Raw genomic sequence first — 21328 nt, forward strand, 5'->3', positions numbered from 1 at the left:
TATTATATTTATATTCACACTGTCTGAAAAATACCACCTGTTTTGTTTGATTAAATTTGGCTTTAAATTGAACATAGGAACTCAAAGTTTACTTAACTATAGTGCTAGCAGAAGGCTCATCTTACTTTATCCCGCTACAGTTGAAAACACTTTATATGTATTCCTATAAGGACTGTTTTTGTCTTTGCTTCAACTATCTGGTAAAATTCTGATGATATTGTGATATGACAATATATTAACATGACAAAAATACACTTTTTTGATAAAATAAATTTTTTGGCTTTTGGCTTAAAATAAATCTATGCCTTGTTTCAGCCTTCATGATGCATTGTGTGAATTATAGACGTGATTTTTTTTTTATTTCTCCTGAAGCTGCCTGTGAATAAATCATGCATTCATTTTTTTACACCCCAAATGAGAAAACTATCATACTGCTGCCTTTTCCATTTAACGAATGGGACAACGATTAAATGAATCGACCAAAGAAAATGGACAAATATTATTTAGCAATTTTCTGTTATGAAAATGGCAAAGTCAGCACCCTGGTCTCCAGATACAAATACACTATCTGAACTTCTACACCAAAAAACACATGTACTCATGGTACTGCTGCTTTTTAGTGGATGTGTCATCCATCATTTATCAGATTACAGTGTGTTGGTGAAGCATCTTAAGTAGGGATGTAACGATTCACTCAACTCCCGATACGATTCGATTCACGATACTGGGTTCACGATACGATTCTCTCACGATTTATTTTACAAAATGGGACTGTAGACACATTTTTTTTTTGGGAAAAAAACTAGAAAATACTGTATTATTTTCCTTTTATATTTCATTGTCAAAAGAATCCCTTGATAAACTATTCAAAACAATGCAATTTAACTAAAAATAAATCTTGAATGAAATAAATAAAGGAATAATACAAATGAAAATGAAGCCTATTAATTTAAATTCTGGTTCTATAATAAACAATGCAAAACTGCATAATAGTTCTTTTTCTTTTTAAAGGTGCAACTGAAAATGTATTTTGTGCCTTAACAATTGGACTTTAAAAAAAAAAAAAAACCGTGATTACACTGATTTACGCCATATTTGTTTGGACCAGCAGAGGGCGCTGGTAACCCAGTGGTCGGTTGGCATGCAGAAATTCATGCAGTGAAGAATAGAAGCTATGCTAGCAGACAGAGCTAATAGAAAAACGTGACTTTTACAGATATTCAAGTAATATTACAGATATTCTTTCAGTGCTAAAGGGGCAATGAATCATTTATTAACATATTTAAGAGTAGAAGGCGGCCAGAAAGAAAGTATTACATCCCTAATCTTACGCCTGCTGGATGGACCCTTTTGGACCGGAGCTTCTCATACACACACAAAGCTCAATTATCTAACATAAAAAGGGTTAGGGTTTAGGGTTAGGGTTAGTTTCGTTGAGCCATTTATGTATCTTGTATCCAACGTTTTTTACGTTCATGATGACAAATGTATGTTCTTGTCATTTTGTTTTGTCTACAAACGTTTATTAAAAAAAAGTTTTGTTTTTTTTTAAAAAAAGGAAGTTACAGCTCCCTTTTCATGGCCAGGGTGCATCTTAACGGCAGTTTCTATGTAATTACGCAGGTTGGGTGACGTGACAGTTTTTCAAAATAAAATGACCCAAACATACATAGAAATTAAATAAAATTATATTTTTTAAATGTTACTTAAGTACTTGCAGCCAGTACTTGTCTTTGCACCATTTGGATCACTAATAAACACAGGATGTTATTTGTCTTCATACCATAGTAATACATTTTGCAGATGGCCAGGACAGCATGAGGGCAGTGTATAGAATTCTTTATAATAGATTCAAAACATTCAAGGTGAAACAATGGGAGACTGTGATTTATGTCATGATATCCTGCGTGTGCGGTGAATGGAAAGGCTGTGGCATGTAACACTGACAAGGGCAGTTGTATACTTTATCAGTGTGAGCACAGGGAGGTGGGAGCAGATGAAAAATACATAACGTTTGGTGATATGGTGGTGAGAACAACACATCTTGCTTCTGTATTTTACTGCACTTATATGCTTTTGTTGTCTTTTAACTCTTGTCCAGTGTCTAACCCTACCATCGCCATCGCTGCAGTTAATATGACATTCTTAATGAAAGCTCATGTTACGTAAAAAGCAACAACGAGCATCGGTAAAATCTGCAGAAAAGAGGAGGTACTGCAGAGCATACTAAAGGTGGCATCGTTTGCAGTTCCTGCTTCACCTGTGATACAAGGTGTAATGTCAGTGTGTGTAAATGTGTGTGATTGCTAACAGTGAGATGAAATGTCAGTAGAGATGTAGAAAGCCTCATCCAGCAGTCGACCATCATAGATAAAGGCAAGCAGAGCAGCTGAGAGGGAGGGAGAGACAAGTGAAAGAGAACACATGTCTTCATATACTAATGGACCACATGCCTCCATACAGCCATGTGACTCAGTGAATGCAAATGCTAAGGACTCTGTGTCCTCTACAAGTCCCAGCGTGGTGCAGCGGACTGCATCATCTCCTCAACGGGATGTAACACGCACACACACACACCTACATAGAGACACACACACGCAGCCATTGTCCCACCAAGAAAAAATTCAGCTTCTGTCATCACAGGAAAACTGATCCCAGATTATTTTACTCAGACATTTGTATATTACCTTTTGCCTTATATTGTTAATAAACATAAGCTGTATTTTAATTTGACATCAGTGGACCAGAGAAAATGTATGCTGGGGATCATCATTATAGTGGAGCACTGCTGCAGCCTGTTATTATTATTATTATTATTATTATTATTATTAATAATAATAATAAAATGTATTTATTCATCGGAGCAATTCAGTCTGACAGTATAGTTTGAATTTTGAAATGCTAAACATTTACTTAGTGTACATCATTAGTGCACACATGTAGTCCTACCCATTTTGTATTATTATTACCATTTTTCTCTTCAATGCTTCAATTTATTTCACAAAAAAATATGAAACTAAAAACTTTTCATAACATTTAAATCAGAACTAGCGTGGCTCACTTTGAAGTGTTAATGCTTTACAAGTAGAATAAAGAATTTCAGTAATTATAAGTTTGCCGATGCAACTTTTTCACTTCCGATATGATACCGATATTACAGCCTTGAGTATTGGTTGATACTGATATCGATACAATATCAGCATGAATCATACATACTTTTATTACTTATTTTGCAGTGTGGAATGTTAGAAAATGCTTGATCAGGTGATGTTACTCAAACAGAGAACAGTAGTCAGCAATTCAAGTTCAATTCAGTTGTTTTTTACTGTCAGTATATGGTGGGAACAACTGAGGGCGGGGACAAAAACTTATCGGAGCGCTTATATCGGAGTTTTTGATGCAGTCCGATAAAATCGATATTTGTTTTCTGGCTGATATCAGACCGATATCAATATCGGATCAGGACACTACTAGTTATTATGCTGTTAAATGTTTTAATTAAAAACAAGTGCACTGTACAACAGATAACTGAACTCTAGAGGATGTTAGCATCCCTAAAATCACTAAAGTAAGAACTCTGGTCCTAAACAAATGGCCAAATGATCCATTGATGATTTTCTTATTGAAACGTTTGTTAGAGAAGTGATCTTCTCTATGAGGCTGTTTTAACATCGAGCGAGCTCTTTTACTTTGTTAGTTTGATTACACACTCCAGGCATAAGCTATATTTAAATGTTCATGTGTCAGTAAAACAACAAATATGTTAATTTAGGAAGGAGTTGTGGGGGTGCGTTGCGAGGCAACACACGTCTCACCACAGCCTGTGTTATTTGTTCATTGGTTTTACTTTTTTAACCACAAAGCTTCAAATTTCACTTCCTCTTCTCTGCTAATAATGTTTATTTATTTTTTTTAACCCACTTTGATAAGGTTGTTTCATATATCACACATCAATTTATGTCACTGACATGGAACTTTGAAGTTTGTTTCTTTATTGATGGGACTGCCGTGATTAAACTGCAACCAAACTTTATCCATTTATAAAGATTTGTTCTGCTATGAGTTGCATTTCAATGATATTATCATATGCAATGGGTTATCATATATGAGTTTAGCTTTCAGTGAAGCAATCCGTCTTTTCAGCCAGAGTTGATGCTCAGCTACATCGTGTGCATTCGTTTTGGCTTTTTGTTCGACAAGTCGTGCTTGTCACTGCGTCAAAGGCAGAGCAAATATAATCCGATGGCATGACTGTGTTGACATTTTTTGCAGTCAGTGCTGCCAGACTGACTCAGAGATTACGTCCAAAAGCATTTTATAGATGTTTTCAAGGAATGTGTGTATGAAGTAGATAACGTGATAGTCTTGGTTTCAGAGGAAATCAAGTAATTACTACAAACCTAGAATTTTGATGATTGTCAGTCAGTGAAGGAATAAAGACGTTCTTCTTCTAACATCATTTAAATCAGTTGTTCTTTGGCTCAAGTACCCCCTTTCTCTTACTTTTGAATCCAAGTACCCCCTTATGTCTGACTATAACATTTTGCTCAGAAGTCTGTTAAAAAAAACATCTATAGAGCATAATGACGGACTGAATGAGTGATAACACACATTTTAAATGATTTCATTTTGTAAATAAGTGAAATGAAATGGCCTCCTGAATAGATTTATTTCTATAGTTTTGATCTTTTACGGTCGTCTCCCACCTGATATGGGACCAAGACTGAGAAGATGAGATAAGATATCCTTTATTCGTCCCACAAAGGTGACCTTGTATTGTTAGTTCATGTTCAAATCAAGATAATTTCAATCATTTTGTGTGTATTTAGTGTCATTTAGTGTGTTTTTAGTATCATTTAGTGTATTTTGTTGTTGTTTCTGTTCTTTATATTATTCAGTATATTTTTCTCTTATTTTGTGTATTTTTGTTGTCGTTTTTGTGTTGTTGGAATTATTTAAATTATTCTCTCTCAGTATGTATGTTTTTGGTTTCGTCTGGTTATGTTGTTTTGCATGTTTGTCTGTTATTTTTGTGTATTTTGTAGTGGTCTTGTGTATTTTTCTCTTAGTGCATGTGTTTTTGGTGTCATTTTGTTGTTGTCTATTGTCAGTTGCTGGTAATATGATTTAAAAGTTATAATTTTTTAACAAAAAATACCCCATGTGCTGTCATCACATACCACTAGGAGTACACGTGCCCCCATTTGAGAAACACTGATTTAAAATAATAAAAGAGCTGTTTAATGCAGTCGGGAGTCGGCTGTGTTGAGGCCAGAGATTACGTATTTTCTCCTGCAGCAAAGGTTGGACAAATAAAGATCTGTGTGCAGTTCTTTGCAAAACAGTCAGGTGTTATTTTTGTAACAATGCAAAAGGAGTGATTGAAATGTTCCCCCAAGGAGCTTTAGGGTTCACTGCAGCACAGAGCTGTTTTGTAGACAAGATGAAACGCTAGTTAGTATGAGTCACGACGCTTGTATCTCTAACCCAGGATTATTTTTACACTTCCCACCAAGACAAGGATCTCAGTTTACAAATCAGTGCACATACTGATTAGGATGTAATTCGAAAGTTTTGGCTCCCACATCCAGGTGGGCTTTTTGAAGTTATAGATTATTTTCTACTGCAAGAATATATTTGGTTTTCATTCACTATAATCAGCAACTTTCTTTTTGTTTTCTTTTTTACGTCAGACCAAACCTGTTGCATTTGCTGTCCGCACAAATGTCAACTACAGCTCGAGTCACGATGATGACGTCCCCGTTACTGGCATGGCCGTCTCCTTTGATGCTAAAGACTTCCTTCATGTCAAAGAGGTGAGCAAGTGACTTCAAGAACCGGACGTGCCATCTATCCTTGTTTTGTAGATATCACCAAAACATATCTGAACAAAAAGGAAGCTTACAATGTTTAGCTTGAATCGATTTGTGTAGAAATTCAACAATGACTGGTGGATAGGACGCCTGGTGAAAGAAGGCTGTGAAATTGGGTTCATTCCCAGTCCGGTGAAGCTTGAAAGCACTCGACTCCTCCAGGATCAGAGAGCCAAACAGGGCAAGTTCCACTCCAGGTAAAATCCCTCTTCATTCATTTCTCATCAGTTGTACTGCATGCACATGCTGTAATATCACCAAGTTCATCATTGTACCAGTTGTTAGAGCTACTTTTTATTCCTGGTAATTGTTTTCCAGAGTTTTACTGGGCTTTATTTACTGGCCATTAGTTCCTATCTCCTTCTCCTATCTCCTGTTTCTACTGAAACAGTATATTATTGTCGAGCTGCTGCTTCAAAACTACAATCAAAATAAGTGAAAACTTTTCTTATGTGGTCGTCTATGTTGTAGCTGAAAATAAGGGGTTTGTTGTTTTTTTCTGATAGATGTGATACATCACGTTCGCCCCCCTGTCCAATCAGAACGGAATTTAATGAAGCTGAATAAACCTGTTTTAGATATAAACCTAAATTCAGAATGACAATTTCCATGTAAACACAAAGCAGAACACTTTAATTCCGAATTATTAATTCTAAATTAAAAAACATGTAACGTGGCCAGTGTACTATACGGGTCTATGTGTTGAGGTGTCCTTGGGCAAGACACTGAAACCCAAGTTGCTCTCAGTGGTTGACTAGCGCCTTGCATGTCACCTCTGTCCAATTGGTGTGTGACTGAGCTGATATGTAAAGCACTTTGTGACCTCTGTCTGTGGAAGGTACTATATAAATAAACATTACTTTCTCACTTACTTACAGAGTAATGAAATTAACACATCTGTCTGTTTTCAGTAAATTGGGAGCAAACTCATCGTCCAGTTTAGGTGAAGTCATTCCTAACTCACGGAAATCCACTCCTCCTTCGTCTGGTAAGTAAAGGAGAAATTTGTGCTTTACAAATGTCTTTATCCATCTGATGATCAACAAATTAAAACTAAACCCGAGATTATTTTATCCTCAGCAAGGGAGAGCGTCTGCTTGTTAGAAGTGCAGTTTTGAGTGTTTCATTGTCTAAACGTCTTGATATCAAACATGGTCACCTGTGACCTTCGTCTCCTGTGTGTGATGACGCTCTCATCTTGTTCTTTGATAGTAGCTATTGACATAGATGCCACAGGCTTAGACCCAGAGGACAATGAGATTCCAGTCAACCTGCGCTCCCCTAAAGCCAGTCCCAACACTGTCATGTCTCCCTTAACAAAAGAGAAACGAATGCCTTTCTTTAAGAAGGTAAACCCAGGACCGCCCTGTGCTTTTCTATCCAACCGCACAGCTTTGATTCAAATCCTCGAGGCCACTCAGTCTCACTTGGCGTCCGTCCTCTTTGTCCTCACCACCGTACTTTTTCCTCAGCACGCACGTTTGCATGCATGGCTTTTCCTTAACCTGTTTGTTTCCTCTCCCGTCTCACCACAGCTAAGCAGAAGCAGAAGTCGGTAAGTGTTGGTATGCTGTGCACGATCGCAATATAGGCTCAGTGAATGTCCTCAGTTGTTAGAACAGCAGAGACTGTCTTTGTTTTGACCTCTTACTGTAAGCACTGTCCCTCCAAAACTCCTGTGTTTGTGAGAGAAGCTTTGAGTCGGACTCAGTGGGAGCTCAGTGTGAACAGTGTTTTATAACAAACGGATGTATGATGTAAATATTTAAAATAGACTTTCTTGCTAATTGGACCTCTGTGCTGCCCTCTCCTTGTTAGACTTGTGCATTGGTGCAGAGCTTGTTTGAAGTCAATGCAAGTAACAAAGGAGTGATTGTAGCTTTGACCTGTGGAGAGGAAGATCAAAGGATAGAATCAAAGCACAAAGATAATAAAAGGGTGCATTGACCGAAAAGTGCAGATACCTCCATATATACCCTACTAGTTTGCAGCATAAGTTTTTATTCACTCAGGATCAAATAATATTAAAAAATTATTCAGACCATAATAAAAATATATAGGGGTCAAATACAGGAAACATTGATCTGCAGATTGCCCAATATAGGCAAGTACTGTATGTCGGTGTTAAAACAGACATTAAAACACAGGACATAAATATAACATGAAATCATATAGAAAAAGACATGAATAAATAATTGGATGCCAGGTTAGACAGAGGAGGAGATGCAGAAGCTTTACAGCAGCATTACTGAGGTCTCCCACACTGTTTGTCCTAGCAGCCATGTTTCCACCAATATCTAATGCCCTAATGTTCTGTAATGCCAGAAAACTCCAAAAGTGTCCCGAGCCTTAGTGGGCCCTCTCATACTTGTGATAAGGTATTTACATGAGTTTTTCTGAGTGTCATGCGTCCCTGGGAAGCTTCAGCATCATCTTGGACGTCTTTAAATTGAAGGCGTGGGTGTTTTGCTAAAACCTACTTTTTCCGACAGACGTGTTTGGGTGATTTTCACGCAAACCTTTGCCAAATTGACAATGCGGATGATTGACTGTCGCAACTCTGAAAGGAAACAGGCAAAAGGAACTCTCAATAGTGATGGAGGACAAACGTCACAGACGATTCTGAAGCTACTCAGGGACCCCAGACTAAAATTAGAAACACCATCACTAAAAAACGGCAAATGATTTTTACTCAATATAATGTACCCAATAAAAAGTACTGGTCATGAAAATATAGTACTACTCTACTTTGCCATGTATTGTCATATTTTGATATATTTGTACATTATAAAAATCACATGTTAGTGATGATTATACTAAGTTTAGTGATAGTGAATTTGAATTGGGAATACATGAAGTGCTCAGCCTGTCATCTCATCCCTGGATCATACTTTAGATTCAAATCAAACACTATGTGAGGAGCTGACTGAGACTTGGCTTGAAGCTAATGCTAACAGTAATAAAACCATGCATCACATTAGGACTGCAATAGCTGAGATTGGCCCCAGAATTCAGGCTCTGTCATTTGCTTCCTTTTATGTCTCCTTCATTCTCCTTTAATCAGATACAGATAATATAGTCCCAAACGGTTACAGGATAATAGAAAAATATCATCACTGATTATAAAGCAAACAGTTTGATTGCAGATATTATATCCAATGGTTAAACAGTGTGACCTGTCAGGGGATTTTCCGGAAATCCTTAAATGCAGCACCACTCATTGTTTAAACCCTCATGTTAGTCAGCACTGTCCACCATCATTTCCCACAACCTCCCAAGAGAGACTCTGACGAGAGCAAAAAAAAGTGGTTTTATGAGTAACAGTAAAGCTAGAAATACAAGTGGATGAAAAACACTTCCTGTTAAGATAATAGAAATATAGTGAGTCTTTCAGTCATCAGATTGTTAAAGTTAGACGTCGCTCCGCTTCGGAATGTTCTTTCCACAAGTGTAGCAGGAGCTCCATATTTTCATTTTCCTTTGGAATGCTGTCAAATCCACATTTTTCCTGAATAACTCGAACATGAAGAAGCAGCAGCAGCAGCGTGCTCACCTGCTCGCTGTCAATTGCATTACATGCAGCATTTTACGCTTATCCTAAAAGTATTGTAGTTTATATAATTGAGATAAGTAAAATGACAATCTAATCTAGAGTCCAGTTGCTGTACATTAGAACATTTAGACCTTACTAAATCAGCCATATTTGTTAAAGTTATATTTAACCTGCACGTCTTATAAGTAAAATACTTGAACATTATTCTCAGGGTTAAGGTAAACACATTCAAACATGAAATCAGTTTAAAGTTCATGTCTGTAGGGATGTTCAATAATTCTGATTGGATTGTGAGACCAGACATGCACATGCAATCGCAGAAAAAGCATGCATTAGATTGGTCTGCAAACTATGGTACAATGGCTCACTGTCACGAAGCCTGAGTATTATTTTTCATGCATAGATAGATAGATACAGTAGATAGTGCTCAACCCTCATGGGTTTATAAAGACGCCAGAGATACAATTGCAGTGTTCCCCAGATAAAAGACGAAGCGAAATCATAACAAACAAAGTTACATGATCTATTCACAACTCAATAGTAAACAGTACATGCCGTCTTTTCTCCCAAGCTTGGAGGTTTAAAATATGCTCAATAAAAGATTCTTTTTCTAAAACAGAGCCCAAGTTTTTCATCATCATCAACCCAGAGAAAGTCAGCATTAATCATGCTAGAGAATGTTTCATCATCTTTTGTGAGTAGTCATCCAAATATTTCATGACTCTTTTTTAAGTTAAGCAAGTAGCTGTTTCCACCAGAGCCACATATTGAGCTTATGCATCTTATCAGCATGGCTGCTGTCAATCTGACGGGTCGAAAGCGATTCTATATAGTGATTGGATACCACATCACAACCTGAGCTCTCACTTTGTTCCAGGTGCATCAAACAGTCACTCTAAGCTCAAAATCCTTCTCTTGTTCTTCTGTTGTGCTGTATTGCTCTATTCCTCCTCTATGACTCATCTTTCCTGTAAGTTTTTCGTTGTTTGGTTGTTTGAGGTTTTTTTGAGGGGGTTCAATGACATTTGAACCATGAGACAAGTGAAGTCGGCTGCCAATCCATGTCTTTTATTGCAACCCAGATTAAAAAAAAAATGTTGACTTGATTGTTTCAGTAACTCTGCCAAAACCATCAAAAGTCAGGGTTTGCATGTGTTTAGTTGGGCCAGCAGAGACGTTCCAGCTCATGGTTCACAGTGTTCGCTCCCTCCAACCTCTCCAGTGATTTGTGATGGCAAGTGTTTACTTAGTCTATAAATGCACAACTGTTTTTCCTCTTCTCTGTAAAGGCAGAACACATTCCTCCATACGACGTTGTGCCTTCCATGCGGCCTGTGGTTCTGGTTGGACCGTCACTAAAGGGCTATGAGGTGTGTGGAAACCCTGATGGTTGTTGTATACACTTTCTATTTCGCTTTAGATGATGTATAAATGTTTTTCATCCACAGGTGACCGACATGATGCAAAAAGCATTGTTTGACTTTTTAAAACACAGATTTGAGGGAAGGTAAGTTGGCTCTAATCATTTTAAAAGGCTCCGTCCTAATTCTTTCTCTTTCCCCGTCTATTGGCTGGTATTTATCTGTCCCTCGAGGTTCACCCAAGGAGTGTGTAACAAGTTTGTTTGGCCTTGGGATGTGTGCTGTTGCTTTAAATAGGCCCTCTCTATGTCCTTAATAGGCCAAAGTGGTTCCTAGAGCAGAGCAGAATAGTCTTGATTTGATGTTGAGTCCATCCTTCCATCCAGACAGCAGAGAGACTGAAGTTACACAACACTCAATGCACAGAACCAGCATTGGGAACCTACTTTGGATGTTTTACCTATTTATGAACAGATATCTTTTAAATAATATCTGCCTTCTGTCATTTTTACCTCCTTGTTCTGATTAGAGTTTGTAAGTGAGTTTGACACAATTGTCCACCATTAACTACGCTGTTTTAAAAAGTACAGTTCTTCCTTATTATAGAGGCAAAGTAAGTATTTACATGAAGTGAACTGTAAAGAATGCTGAGGAAGAACATGCACTGTAGAGAAAATCCAGCATATGGGTGAGCGTTAAGGTTGCTACAATTTTAGACTAAATGATATAAACAAGAATAGTGGGAAACTTAAGGTCCTCCAAACTAAGGCAACTAGTCATACACTGTGTAAGTACCATTCTTTAGAAAGTCTGTCTGTGTTGTACAACAAAGGATGTCATGGAATGCATTGATCTAAATGTGTCAAACTCAAGATCCTGCAATTTCTCTCAAAATCACACAAAATTGCCCTAGATTACAGAAAAAAGTCATAAAATCTTTTTTTTTATAAAATGGGGATTCCATAGGGACTAGTATCAGTAATATATTGCTTATTGTATGTTGATTACAAAGTGTTTATTTCCGTTATATGTGAAAGTCCAAACTAGGGCATAATAAGTTGAAATTGCTCTTCATTTCCTGACTGAAACCCTAACTGGCCCCTCAGTGAAAATGAGTTTGACACCCCTGATATACTGTAAATGAAGGTTGTTTTTTACTTCAATGGACACATTTTGACCTGAAACTAGATTAAAGGATATGGAAATCTAATTTTATTTGTTCACCTCACATTCATTAACAAAATAGATGATAGGCAGGAATGTGTCACCAATAATATAATAATATATTATCATATAAAGCAAAATCTAGAGTTGTGTGTTTTCTTTTGACCAAAGCACAGTTTGATTTAGGTGGTCGTGATTCCTGATACATACTTTTATTTTTGTTAACTGTTGTTAATCTGTTCCAGATTTATACAAAAAATTCTCCTCTCTTTTTTGGTGCTTTTTTCAGAATTTCAATCACTCGTGTCACAGCTGACATCTCTCTTGCCAAACGCTCAGTCCTGAACAATCCCAGCAAGCACGCCATCATCGAACGATCCAACACACGCTCTAACCTTGGTAAAAAGCTGCTCTATGTCAGAGAACATCTGCTGTCTTATTCATGAAGTTTTCAAGGAGCGCAGCTCACGCATATGAAAGACGGAAATGATGAAAGAAACTTGACATCTGTTAAGGGTCTCAGCTCTCCACTATGTATCACCGTAAAGATCAAGCAGCCCCATCAGCAGAGGGAGAAGTTCTTAGATAAGAGTCTTCTAAAAACCAAAGCATGTACTTAATGTCTTTTTGATGATTAGGGATGATGAGTACCTCAATCCAAGATTGACATGTAGGTTTTTAAAATAAAATTATGCAAATATCAATCCCCATTGCTTTAGACCAGTGTTTCTCAGTGTACACGATGGCACAACAGGAGGTACTTGAGAGAGAGAAAGTGGAAAATTAAGAAATAAAGTGTCAGTCTTGGTCCCACCCCAGGTGTGAGATGACTGGAAATGATTAAAACTATAGAAATAAATCTATTTCTACCTTGTGGGGTTGCCTGAAATTTCTGAAAAATAAAATAGATTTTTTTATTTTTTTTAATTAATGTTTTTAATTAAAACACAATCTTAAACAACTATTTAACCATTTAATAAATAAATGCTTTATATATATATATATATATCTGAAACATGATCAAAAACTTTTGGGGTCGCCAGAAATTGTTGATATCAAAATGGAGTCACAATCCAAAAAAGGTTGGTAGCCACTGCACTAAATAATGATTTCCACTTATTTACAAAATTTGATTCTTTAAAATGTGTGTTATCACATCATTACGCTCCATAGTTGTTTATAAATAGTTTTCTAGGCAAAATGTTGTAGTCGGACAAAAGCGGTACTAGGATTCAGAAATAAGAGGAAGAAGGAACTTCAGCCAAAAAAGTTTGAGAACCACTGCTTTAGACTTTAGGACTGTGAGGTTTTATAGTTTAGTTCAGTAGTGAGGTTTGTTGCAATCAGGGCGAGTTTGGTTTTTGGAAGCAGTGACTGAAGTTGACCCAAAAACAATTTAATGCTAATTCAGTGACGTGTTACTTTGAGGTTCCTTCCTGGAAATGCAGTTGTGACATTTAAAAACATCCCCCGTCCTCTACTCCCCTTCACTACGACATCAATGTCATCTGCATGTTGTTTGGTTAAAATCCAAAGTTGGACCTTCAGTCTCAGACTCCGTTGGCCTCTGTCCACAACCGGCTCCTTTCTCTCTCTAAAGACTTTTAAACCTTCAATGTTTTTATTCTAAGTGAGAGCGTGTTTAGTCCTTCAGCCCTCAGAACATTTCGTACTGTGTCCTTTTTAGTCAAAAATGTCTGTGTGAGAGAAGGATTTTTCAGTTCGTGTTTCTATGAATTGTGAATGTTGAATGATGCTGGGTTGGAGTATTGAAAATGACCCTGAGGCATTAGAAACAAGTGAAACCATCATAAGCTGTTCAGCTGGAGCGTTTCTATGTGATACGTTTTCTTCAGACTTTGAAACAAAAGTCACAAAACTTAAATGTCATGTTGCCCAGACTGGAATTGTGTTTTTTGCCATTTTTAGCCTGGTCTGTTTGGAGTCTGATAGTGCAGCGTTCTGTTTCTGTTCAATCAAACATTCAGTGATTTTCACTGCATCTCTGCTACTTGACTTTAACCCATGTTCTGGAAGTCTTGAAATTTCTCTGAATGCTGAACACTGAGAAGAAGGGATGTGAGCAAAGCAGGCAGGGAACCTATCACTATGGAAACAGCTTTTTAGATGAAACAACTTTCAGAATCAGAAATACTTTATTTAACCCAGGGGGAAATTACACGATAAATATTACAAATATAAAGATGAAACACGAAAGAAAGAACATACATAACTGTTGATTAAATAAGGATTACATACAAGTGTACGCATCACAGTAGAAAAATAAAATAGGATAAAATAATAATAGAAAAATAAATGTACAAATATAATACAGATACTGTACATGGAAGAATCATTTAGATGTTGGATTTAGTAGAAGTGATTGGATGAATTAAAGAGCCTTATGATCAAAGACACATATCTGTGCAAATATGTATTGGATCTGCATTATTGTTAATTTTTATCATAATTTTTAACCATTTGGAGGCATTTTCAGTCAAAAATTATGCATGTTTAACTGAAAACTGGAAAATAGCCAAACAAGTCTTCACAATTCCTGAAAAACTGATGACCTGAGAGACACTAGAATTAGTTTAGTTTTCAGCAAAATACATTGATATCAATGTTTTAACTTTTAGTGCTATTCAAAGTCTAACCAAAGCCACATCAATTTGGAATGAATAATTGTTTAATCCATTAATATATTGATTTATTGGCATTCTGCTCCAGAGCTCAAATCTGCTTTGCTGATATAAAATAAGATGAAAGATGTTGTGAAAACAGAAAGGCTGTGTGTGTGCTGACTCAGCTGCGATGTTTTGTCCTTCAGCTGAAGTCCAGAGTGAGATCGAGAGAATCTTTGAGCTGGCCCGGACGTTACAGCTTGTCGTTCTGGATGCCGACACGATCAACCATCCGTCACAGCTGGGAAAGACGTCGCTCGCCCCCATCATTGTTTACGTCAAAATCACATCGCCCAAGGTGAGAAAAAGTAAAGTTGTGGATGAGAAGGAGAGGTACGGAGTATCCTGTGAATGATGCAATGTTTGCTCCTCTCCTAGAAAAGCATTCTTCAGCCCTGCTGCTTTATTTGTGTCTGGCCTGTCGACGTCTTTCGTCACTGCTCGTATTTCCTCCGTCTAACTCAGCGTTTTTCTGGCCGTGCTCGTAAATCCTACCCGTCAGTCTCCACTGTTGGTTTGAGAGTGAAATAATACACGGGGACAGATTCATGGCTGTGACCAGCAGCGAGTGTTTTCAGTGACTCATTTTTCAGGAAACCATAAACAATATATATACTTCAAAAGATGAAAAGATGCATAAAAGGAGATGGAACCAAAATCAAAGCCCTCTTTCAATCCCAATATTTCTCCACTTTTAAAAATGGAAGTTTGAATCTAATTATATACGGAAAACTTCACTCTTTAAGTTAGCTTAGAGCAGTGGTTCCCTTCAGACATTTAACTTGAAGCCATGCACCCCTACTCCTAGACACTTCAAAAACATAATAAGGGTTTTTCAACCTTGGGGTCGTGACCCAATGTGGGGTCGCCTGGAATTCAAATTGGGTCCCCTGAAATGTCTAATTTAGATTAATAAAACTACTGATTAAAAATGTATTTTTAAAATGTTTTATTATTTTTAAAATTATTACAGCACACACACAATACAGTCTTAAATAACTATTATTTTACTTTCTCAAATATAAATCTAGTTAAAATAAAATGTCTGAGCTGACACATCGTGTTACTTAATTCTGGCAACAACAAACATTATCAAAGCTAATATGTGTGATATTAAAATGGTGTCACGACCCAACAAAGTTGGGAACCACTGATGTCATGTCACATACAATGTAGCCCTACAGTAATATGTGTCGATGAATTGTACCTATCCTGTTGAGGAATCATATATAATAATTAAAAATAATAATCATCTGTAAACATGGGTAGTCTTAAATCGGCTAATGTGTAATTTGTGGCAATGCATGGTGGCTCCTGACTTATATTCTAGTTTCCAAATGTAATTTTTTTTACTCATGTACTCCCTTTGACAATTTGTGTACCCCTAGGGGTACCCGTACCCCACTTTGGGAACACACAGCATATTAAAAATCTAAATTTAGAAATATAATAGCTATATCTAAACACAACTTTATCTTTTTTATGAAGCTATGGTGTGAAATAAATATGTTGGACTACTGCTAATGAAGACATACTGTATTTTGTTATAGTTTGTCTTTGTTAAAAAAGGCAGCAACTTAGTGGAACAAAAAGTAAAGTTGAAGTGATTTTGTAAAATTATGAAATTGTATAAATGATAGACTGGCACTGTGTAGGGTGAGAGCTGGAGATGAGCACCAGCAGAACCCTGCGAATGAATGGATAAATGTAAATATGCAGCTAGTTAACTCATTATATACTCATTAAATAAATGTTCACAGACTTTAAAGCTGCAAAGGATGACCGCTAACATCGCCAGACTCTGTCACAAAGTGACATTTCTGCAGTGTTGAAACAATGGTAGATGACATTGTAGCTTCCACGAGTATGGCCACATTTAAATGTCTCGCAGAGTGACGTCATATTGTGAACACTATAAACCATAAATGAGAATGGCATCAAGCCAATCACGCACTTCCTTGTCTGGTGCAGAAACTCAGAAAGTCACATGACCATTTTTCAACCAACCCAAATTTTACAATGGAGTCAAAAAACAATCTTGCGAGCGAAAATTACAACCTTTGACATTCGTGAGTAACTTCTCCCATTTTTCTAAAGAAATACCTTTGATTTATTGATCTATGAGGCCTGGACTGTCTTTATCTGTTCGTTTTCTTTCCCAGCTGACACTAACACACGCACACACAGTCCCAATCATCTGTGATCGTATCTCCTCTTGTGCTCGTGTAGGTGCTGCAGCGACTCATCAAGTCCAGAGGAAAGTCTCAGTCCAAACACCTGAATGTTCAAATGGTGGCTGCTGATAAACTGGCCCAGTGTCCTCCTGTGAGTCCTTAAAGCACTCAGTCAAACTCATGGCATTTGGTTACTTTATTTTAGAAAGTAAAGCCTTTGTTCTGTTTGATTTCATTTAACGTAAACCTATCCTCTCAAGAATGTATCATTTAAAAGATTTGTCCAGTCATAATATTTGTTTTTCCAATTGTGCAATCTAAGGTAAGTCTCAATTATTATTACAGTTTACATTTTAGTGTTCAAAGCAGCTTCTTTTATTGTGAAATTTCCCTCCAGCACCATCTGGTCCTCTTGACCTTGTCGTGTTTCCGTTGCTGTGCTCGTGTCATCTTTCAGGAGATGTTTGACATCATCCTGGATGAGAACCAGCTGGAGGATGCATGTGAGCATATGGCTGATTACCTGGAGGCCTACTGGAAAAGCACTCACCCCGCGAGCTGCAATCCACCCGACCCAGTGTTAACCAAGCTGCCCCCCGCCGCCCTCCCCTGCAGCCCCCCCGCTGGCGTGCAGGTACGAGAGCTGAGCAGATTCAGGACAGGAAACATGCAATTTCAATAACTTTTAGGAATAGCTTTAAATCCTGTTAGATGTGCCTTTGGACCCCTCTGAAGCATAAGAAACCCTTTACATCATGGAGATATTAACAATTTTATTAATTCATCAAACATTTTGGACACATGTAGATTATATCTATAATAGATTGAAAAAGACCATTTCTTCATAATATTAAAGCACTGGTAATTGTGATTTTGAAAACGCAGGCATATTTATTTGCCAGCAAGATTTTCATTATTCATTTATTCATTTAACTTGGATGGATTTTTCTAATGATTTATTTTAGTGTTCTTATAAGCTTGACCATGATGTAATCTTTTTAGTAAGTTTTGTAAGTTTTTTAAGACTTTTGCCCTACAAACCTAAACCAAACAATATTATTATTATTATTTGATTATTTTAAATTAATTTGTTTAGCTTTTAAACATTATTTCTCAATGCTCTAAAACAGTCTGAATGTGACGAAAAAAAAACAACAAACTACACTAAAACCACACACGGCTAAACTTCACTTGTACTTTCTTTTCAAAATGTGACTCAAGTTCATGTGAAATATTTGTTGGACTGTATATAAATCAGATTCAGTGGAATAGCTTGTAAATGTTTTATAATGCGTTTCCTCCACCTTTCCTGCTCCATCACATGGGCCGTGTTGTGTAAGACTGAGAATGAGGAAAACTCTGATATTGATGAAGAGTAGCAGTGAACTAGTCATGTATTTGGTCGTGTGGTAAGTTTGGGTTGTGCACGTGTATTGGGTTTGTTTTGTGTGTGTGTGTGTGACGGTGTGTGTTTTTGGGGAGTGTTATTACCTTTAATAGTAGCTACAACACACTGGTGTGTGTGTGCGGTGGTGTTTTTGGTTGGGTTGGTTTATGTTTGCCCGTGTGTCGTGCTCACTGATGTGTGCCACTGATTTCAGGCCAACAGCACAGAGCAGAGTAAGGTGGTGCTGGAGAGGAAGGTCTCCAAAGAGGATTACCATCATCGTCATCATCACCACCACCATCACCACCAGAGCATGGAGCATGCAGACGGAGATGAGGAGGCGGAGGAGGAGGAGGAGGAGGAGGAGCAGGGCAACGAGGAGGAGAGGCCACTTAGGACCGAGTCCTCCAGGAAGTCCCAACACGTCCACCACCGTCTATCATCCACTAGGACTGACCACCATAACCACCACCATCACCACCATCACCACCACCAGAGCAACAGAGCCAGGGGCCTCTCCCAGCAGGAAACTTTGGACTCCGAGACCCCCGACAGCAGAGAGAGTAAAGACTCTGCATATAATGATCCACGCACTCAGCATGTCCACCAGGAAGGGGCGGAGGAGGAGGAGGAGGAGGAAGAGGAGGAGGAGGATGACCAAGGGGAGGGTCACCCTCAGCTCCAGCAGCGTTACGAGCCTCTGCCCCACAGGGACCACCACAACCACCATCACCACCACCACCACCACCGTAGTGGAGCAGAGGAGAGTGGCCACGGCGTGGGTCACCATCGCTCCAAAGAACGCGAGCAGGACCACAACGAACGCAACAAGCAGCGCTCGCACCACCACCACCGGCCTCCACGAGACCACCACCACTACTATGACAGGGACAGAGAGAGGGACCGTGAGGGGGAGGTGGCCCCCAAAAAGAGAGGCGAGGCGGACGATTGGCCCCGGGACTCGTATATCCAACAGTGATGGAACCAGTCGTATGTTTCTCCCATCGTGCTGCTACACCTGAAACCACAGCATCCTATTTATGTACAACTTTTTCTAAATGCTGTTGCATCTTTTTCAACAGCAGGATTTTGATCACAGAGACATATATATGTATATGTATATATATATATATATATATATATATATATATGTATGTGTATCTATGCATAGACGTTGTTTATGTGTGGATATGCATGGGTATTCTTAAACAATTTTAAACCTGTGTAAAGCATGACACAAAAGCAGAATTTTTTTCTGTACTGAGCTGTGCTTTCTGTGATTAGCATTGTCATTTTTATTGTTTCTATTGTGTTTTTTAAATTGCTTGTTGCCACTTGAATGACTTTTTCCTTTAGACTACTGCGGTGGACAGATAAAGGAGTCGACCTAAAAACAGATTAATGAACACTTGGCAAACTGGGAAATATGCTTATTTAGTCACAATCGGTTACACAAATACCAAAGTGATGCCATCTAATCCAAAAACTGAAATAAATTTTAGGATTATGTTTTGTTTTTGTTAAAATAAAATTCCACTCCTTGATAGTTTGTAAATCACATAAATATGTCTGTGCCGGATTAGTAAATGATTGATCTGAAGAATCATTTCACTCTCCCATCTGTACGCTTTATGTTCAGTGAGAACTCACTGCAGGCTGCCATCATTTTACCACATTTCATGTTTTAGGGTAAAACCAGCTCGTCTTCCTCCAATGAAAACTGTGGATTAAAAAAACGTCGACTTGAATCTGAAGCTTTGTAACATGCACCCTTTATTTTTTTGTCATTTCTCAAACACTTTTCTGTCTCTCCTTTTTTTTCTCTCACCATTTCTTAAACGTGTAATATGTTCGAAATGTAGAAAGTGTTGCTCATAATTTCACAAAAAGATCCTACACAATAACAGCCCTAATATTCATGCCTGTTCACCAACATTTTGATTAAAAGAGAGCAGAGTAGTTTTTAATAGTGTTATCTATGTTAGGGGTTCTCAACCTTGGAGTCGCGAGACACAGGGAAGGGGTTGCCAGATATCTTTAAGAATAGTTTTTGAACAATTTGAGCCCATTTTTCCGTCTTTTTCCCTTTTCCTGCAACTACACAAACTTGGCACATTTTAACCGGTTTTTATCACTTTTTCTTGCCATATTTTCCCTTTTTTTAATGAATTTTTGCTACATTACTCCTATTTCTGCCACTTTATCAAATTTCAATGCCTTTTCTGCCCCTTTTCTTCCACTTTCAAGACATTTTCTGCACTTGTCACATATGTTGATCCATTGTTGTCACTTTTAATCATTTATCACCATATTTCATGCTTATTTTTACCAATTTAACCACATTCACAATTTGTCATGCCCATTATTTGCCAGTTTAAACTAATTATGCCCATATTGACACTTGAACCATTGATCTGTGTGTCTGGCACTCTTGAGGCAGTGGAACCTTAAGATTATCAATAATTGGTACATACAGTATATATAATAATTCCCATGAGATCTTGGGCTGTGTTATAACTTTACACGTTTTTATTTGGTCTTGGCTGAGATTTAAGAAAAATAAAAAAATGTTGGGCAAACTTTAAGGAGAGGGAACTTTTACAAGAGTATTTATTTAGTTGTGGAGGCCTTTTTATTTGTGATCCTGCAGGATAGCAGCCAATGTAACACTCTGCGCCCACATCTTACCTTTGCATTCCCATTCTGTTTTTGACACCTTCTATTTGCAGGTCTCAGGGACTTTTACCACTTCACTTAAATCCTGACAACAGTTGATTCTCGTGTGTGTGTGTGTGTGTAGTTGTCTATCTCTTGCTGTATAATGTGTTGTCCACAGCGTTCAATCATCTATAAGCAGCCAAACAACAATGAATTAATGAAAGCTAACATATGCGTACTATGATGTGAGAGTGACACCGACTAATGTGCGTGTTTCCCAGGTTGCCCCAAATGTGTTTTCTTTATTTACAGCCGTGTTTCTTAACTTCTTCAGTAACACATCTCTGCCTCCTGAGAGGTGCACCTTATATAAAGACAAGTTCTACAGTAACAGTCTCTTCTACACACGGTACTGTACGGAATAATGTACTTTATAATGGGTTCAGAGCCAATTTGTATGAGACATGTTGTAGC

At 37.8% G+C, this 21328-nt stretch overlaps 1 protein-coding gene across 9 annotated transcripts in view; it reads left to right on the forward strand.

Moving 5' to 3' along the window:
* The window catches only part of cacnb2a (calcium channel, voltage-dependent, beta 2a), a 68477-nt gene extending 48046 nt beyond the window's left edge, over positions 1-20431 (forward strand). For 4 of the 9 annotated variants that reach the window (XM_028433911.1, XM_028433917.1, XM_028433919.1 and 1 more), the window contains 11 exons: positions 5694-5816; positions 5934-6070; positions 6785-6861; positions 7086-7222; positions 10716-10796; positions 10875-10933; positions 12241-12350; positions 14782-14933; positions 16865-16960; positions 17267-17443; positions 18411-20431. In XM_028433911.1, coding sequence (XP_028289712.1) covers positions 5694-5816; positions 5934-6070; positions 6785-6861; positions 7086-7222; positions 10716-10796; positions 10875-10933; positions 12241-12350; positions 14782-14933; positions 16865-16960; positions 17267-17443; positions 18411-19175 — 1914 coding nt within the window. In that variant the 3' untranslated portion in view covers positions 19176-20431. Of the gene's footprint in view, positions 1-5693; positions 5817-5933; positions 6071-6784; positions 6862-7085; positions 7223-7408; positions 7429-10715; positions 10797-10874; positions 10934-12240; positions 12351-14781; positions 14934-16864; positions 16961-17266; positions 17444-18410 lie in introns of all 9 variants that reach the window. The other 5 variants (XM_028433912.1, XM_028433918.1, XM_028433915.1 and 2 more) reach the window with 2 other exon arrangements.
* Positions 20432-21328: the final 897 nt, after the last annotated feature.

This window comes from Gouania willdenowi, chromosome 20 (assembly GCF_900634775.1).
Source record: "Gouania willdenowi chromosome 20, fGouWil2.1, whole genome shotgun sequence".
Lineage (NCBI taxonomy): Eukaryota > Metazoa > Chordata > Actinopteri > Blenniiformes > Gobiesocidae > Gouania > Gouania willdenowi.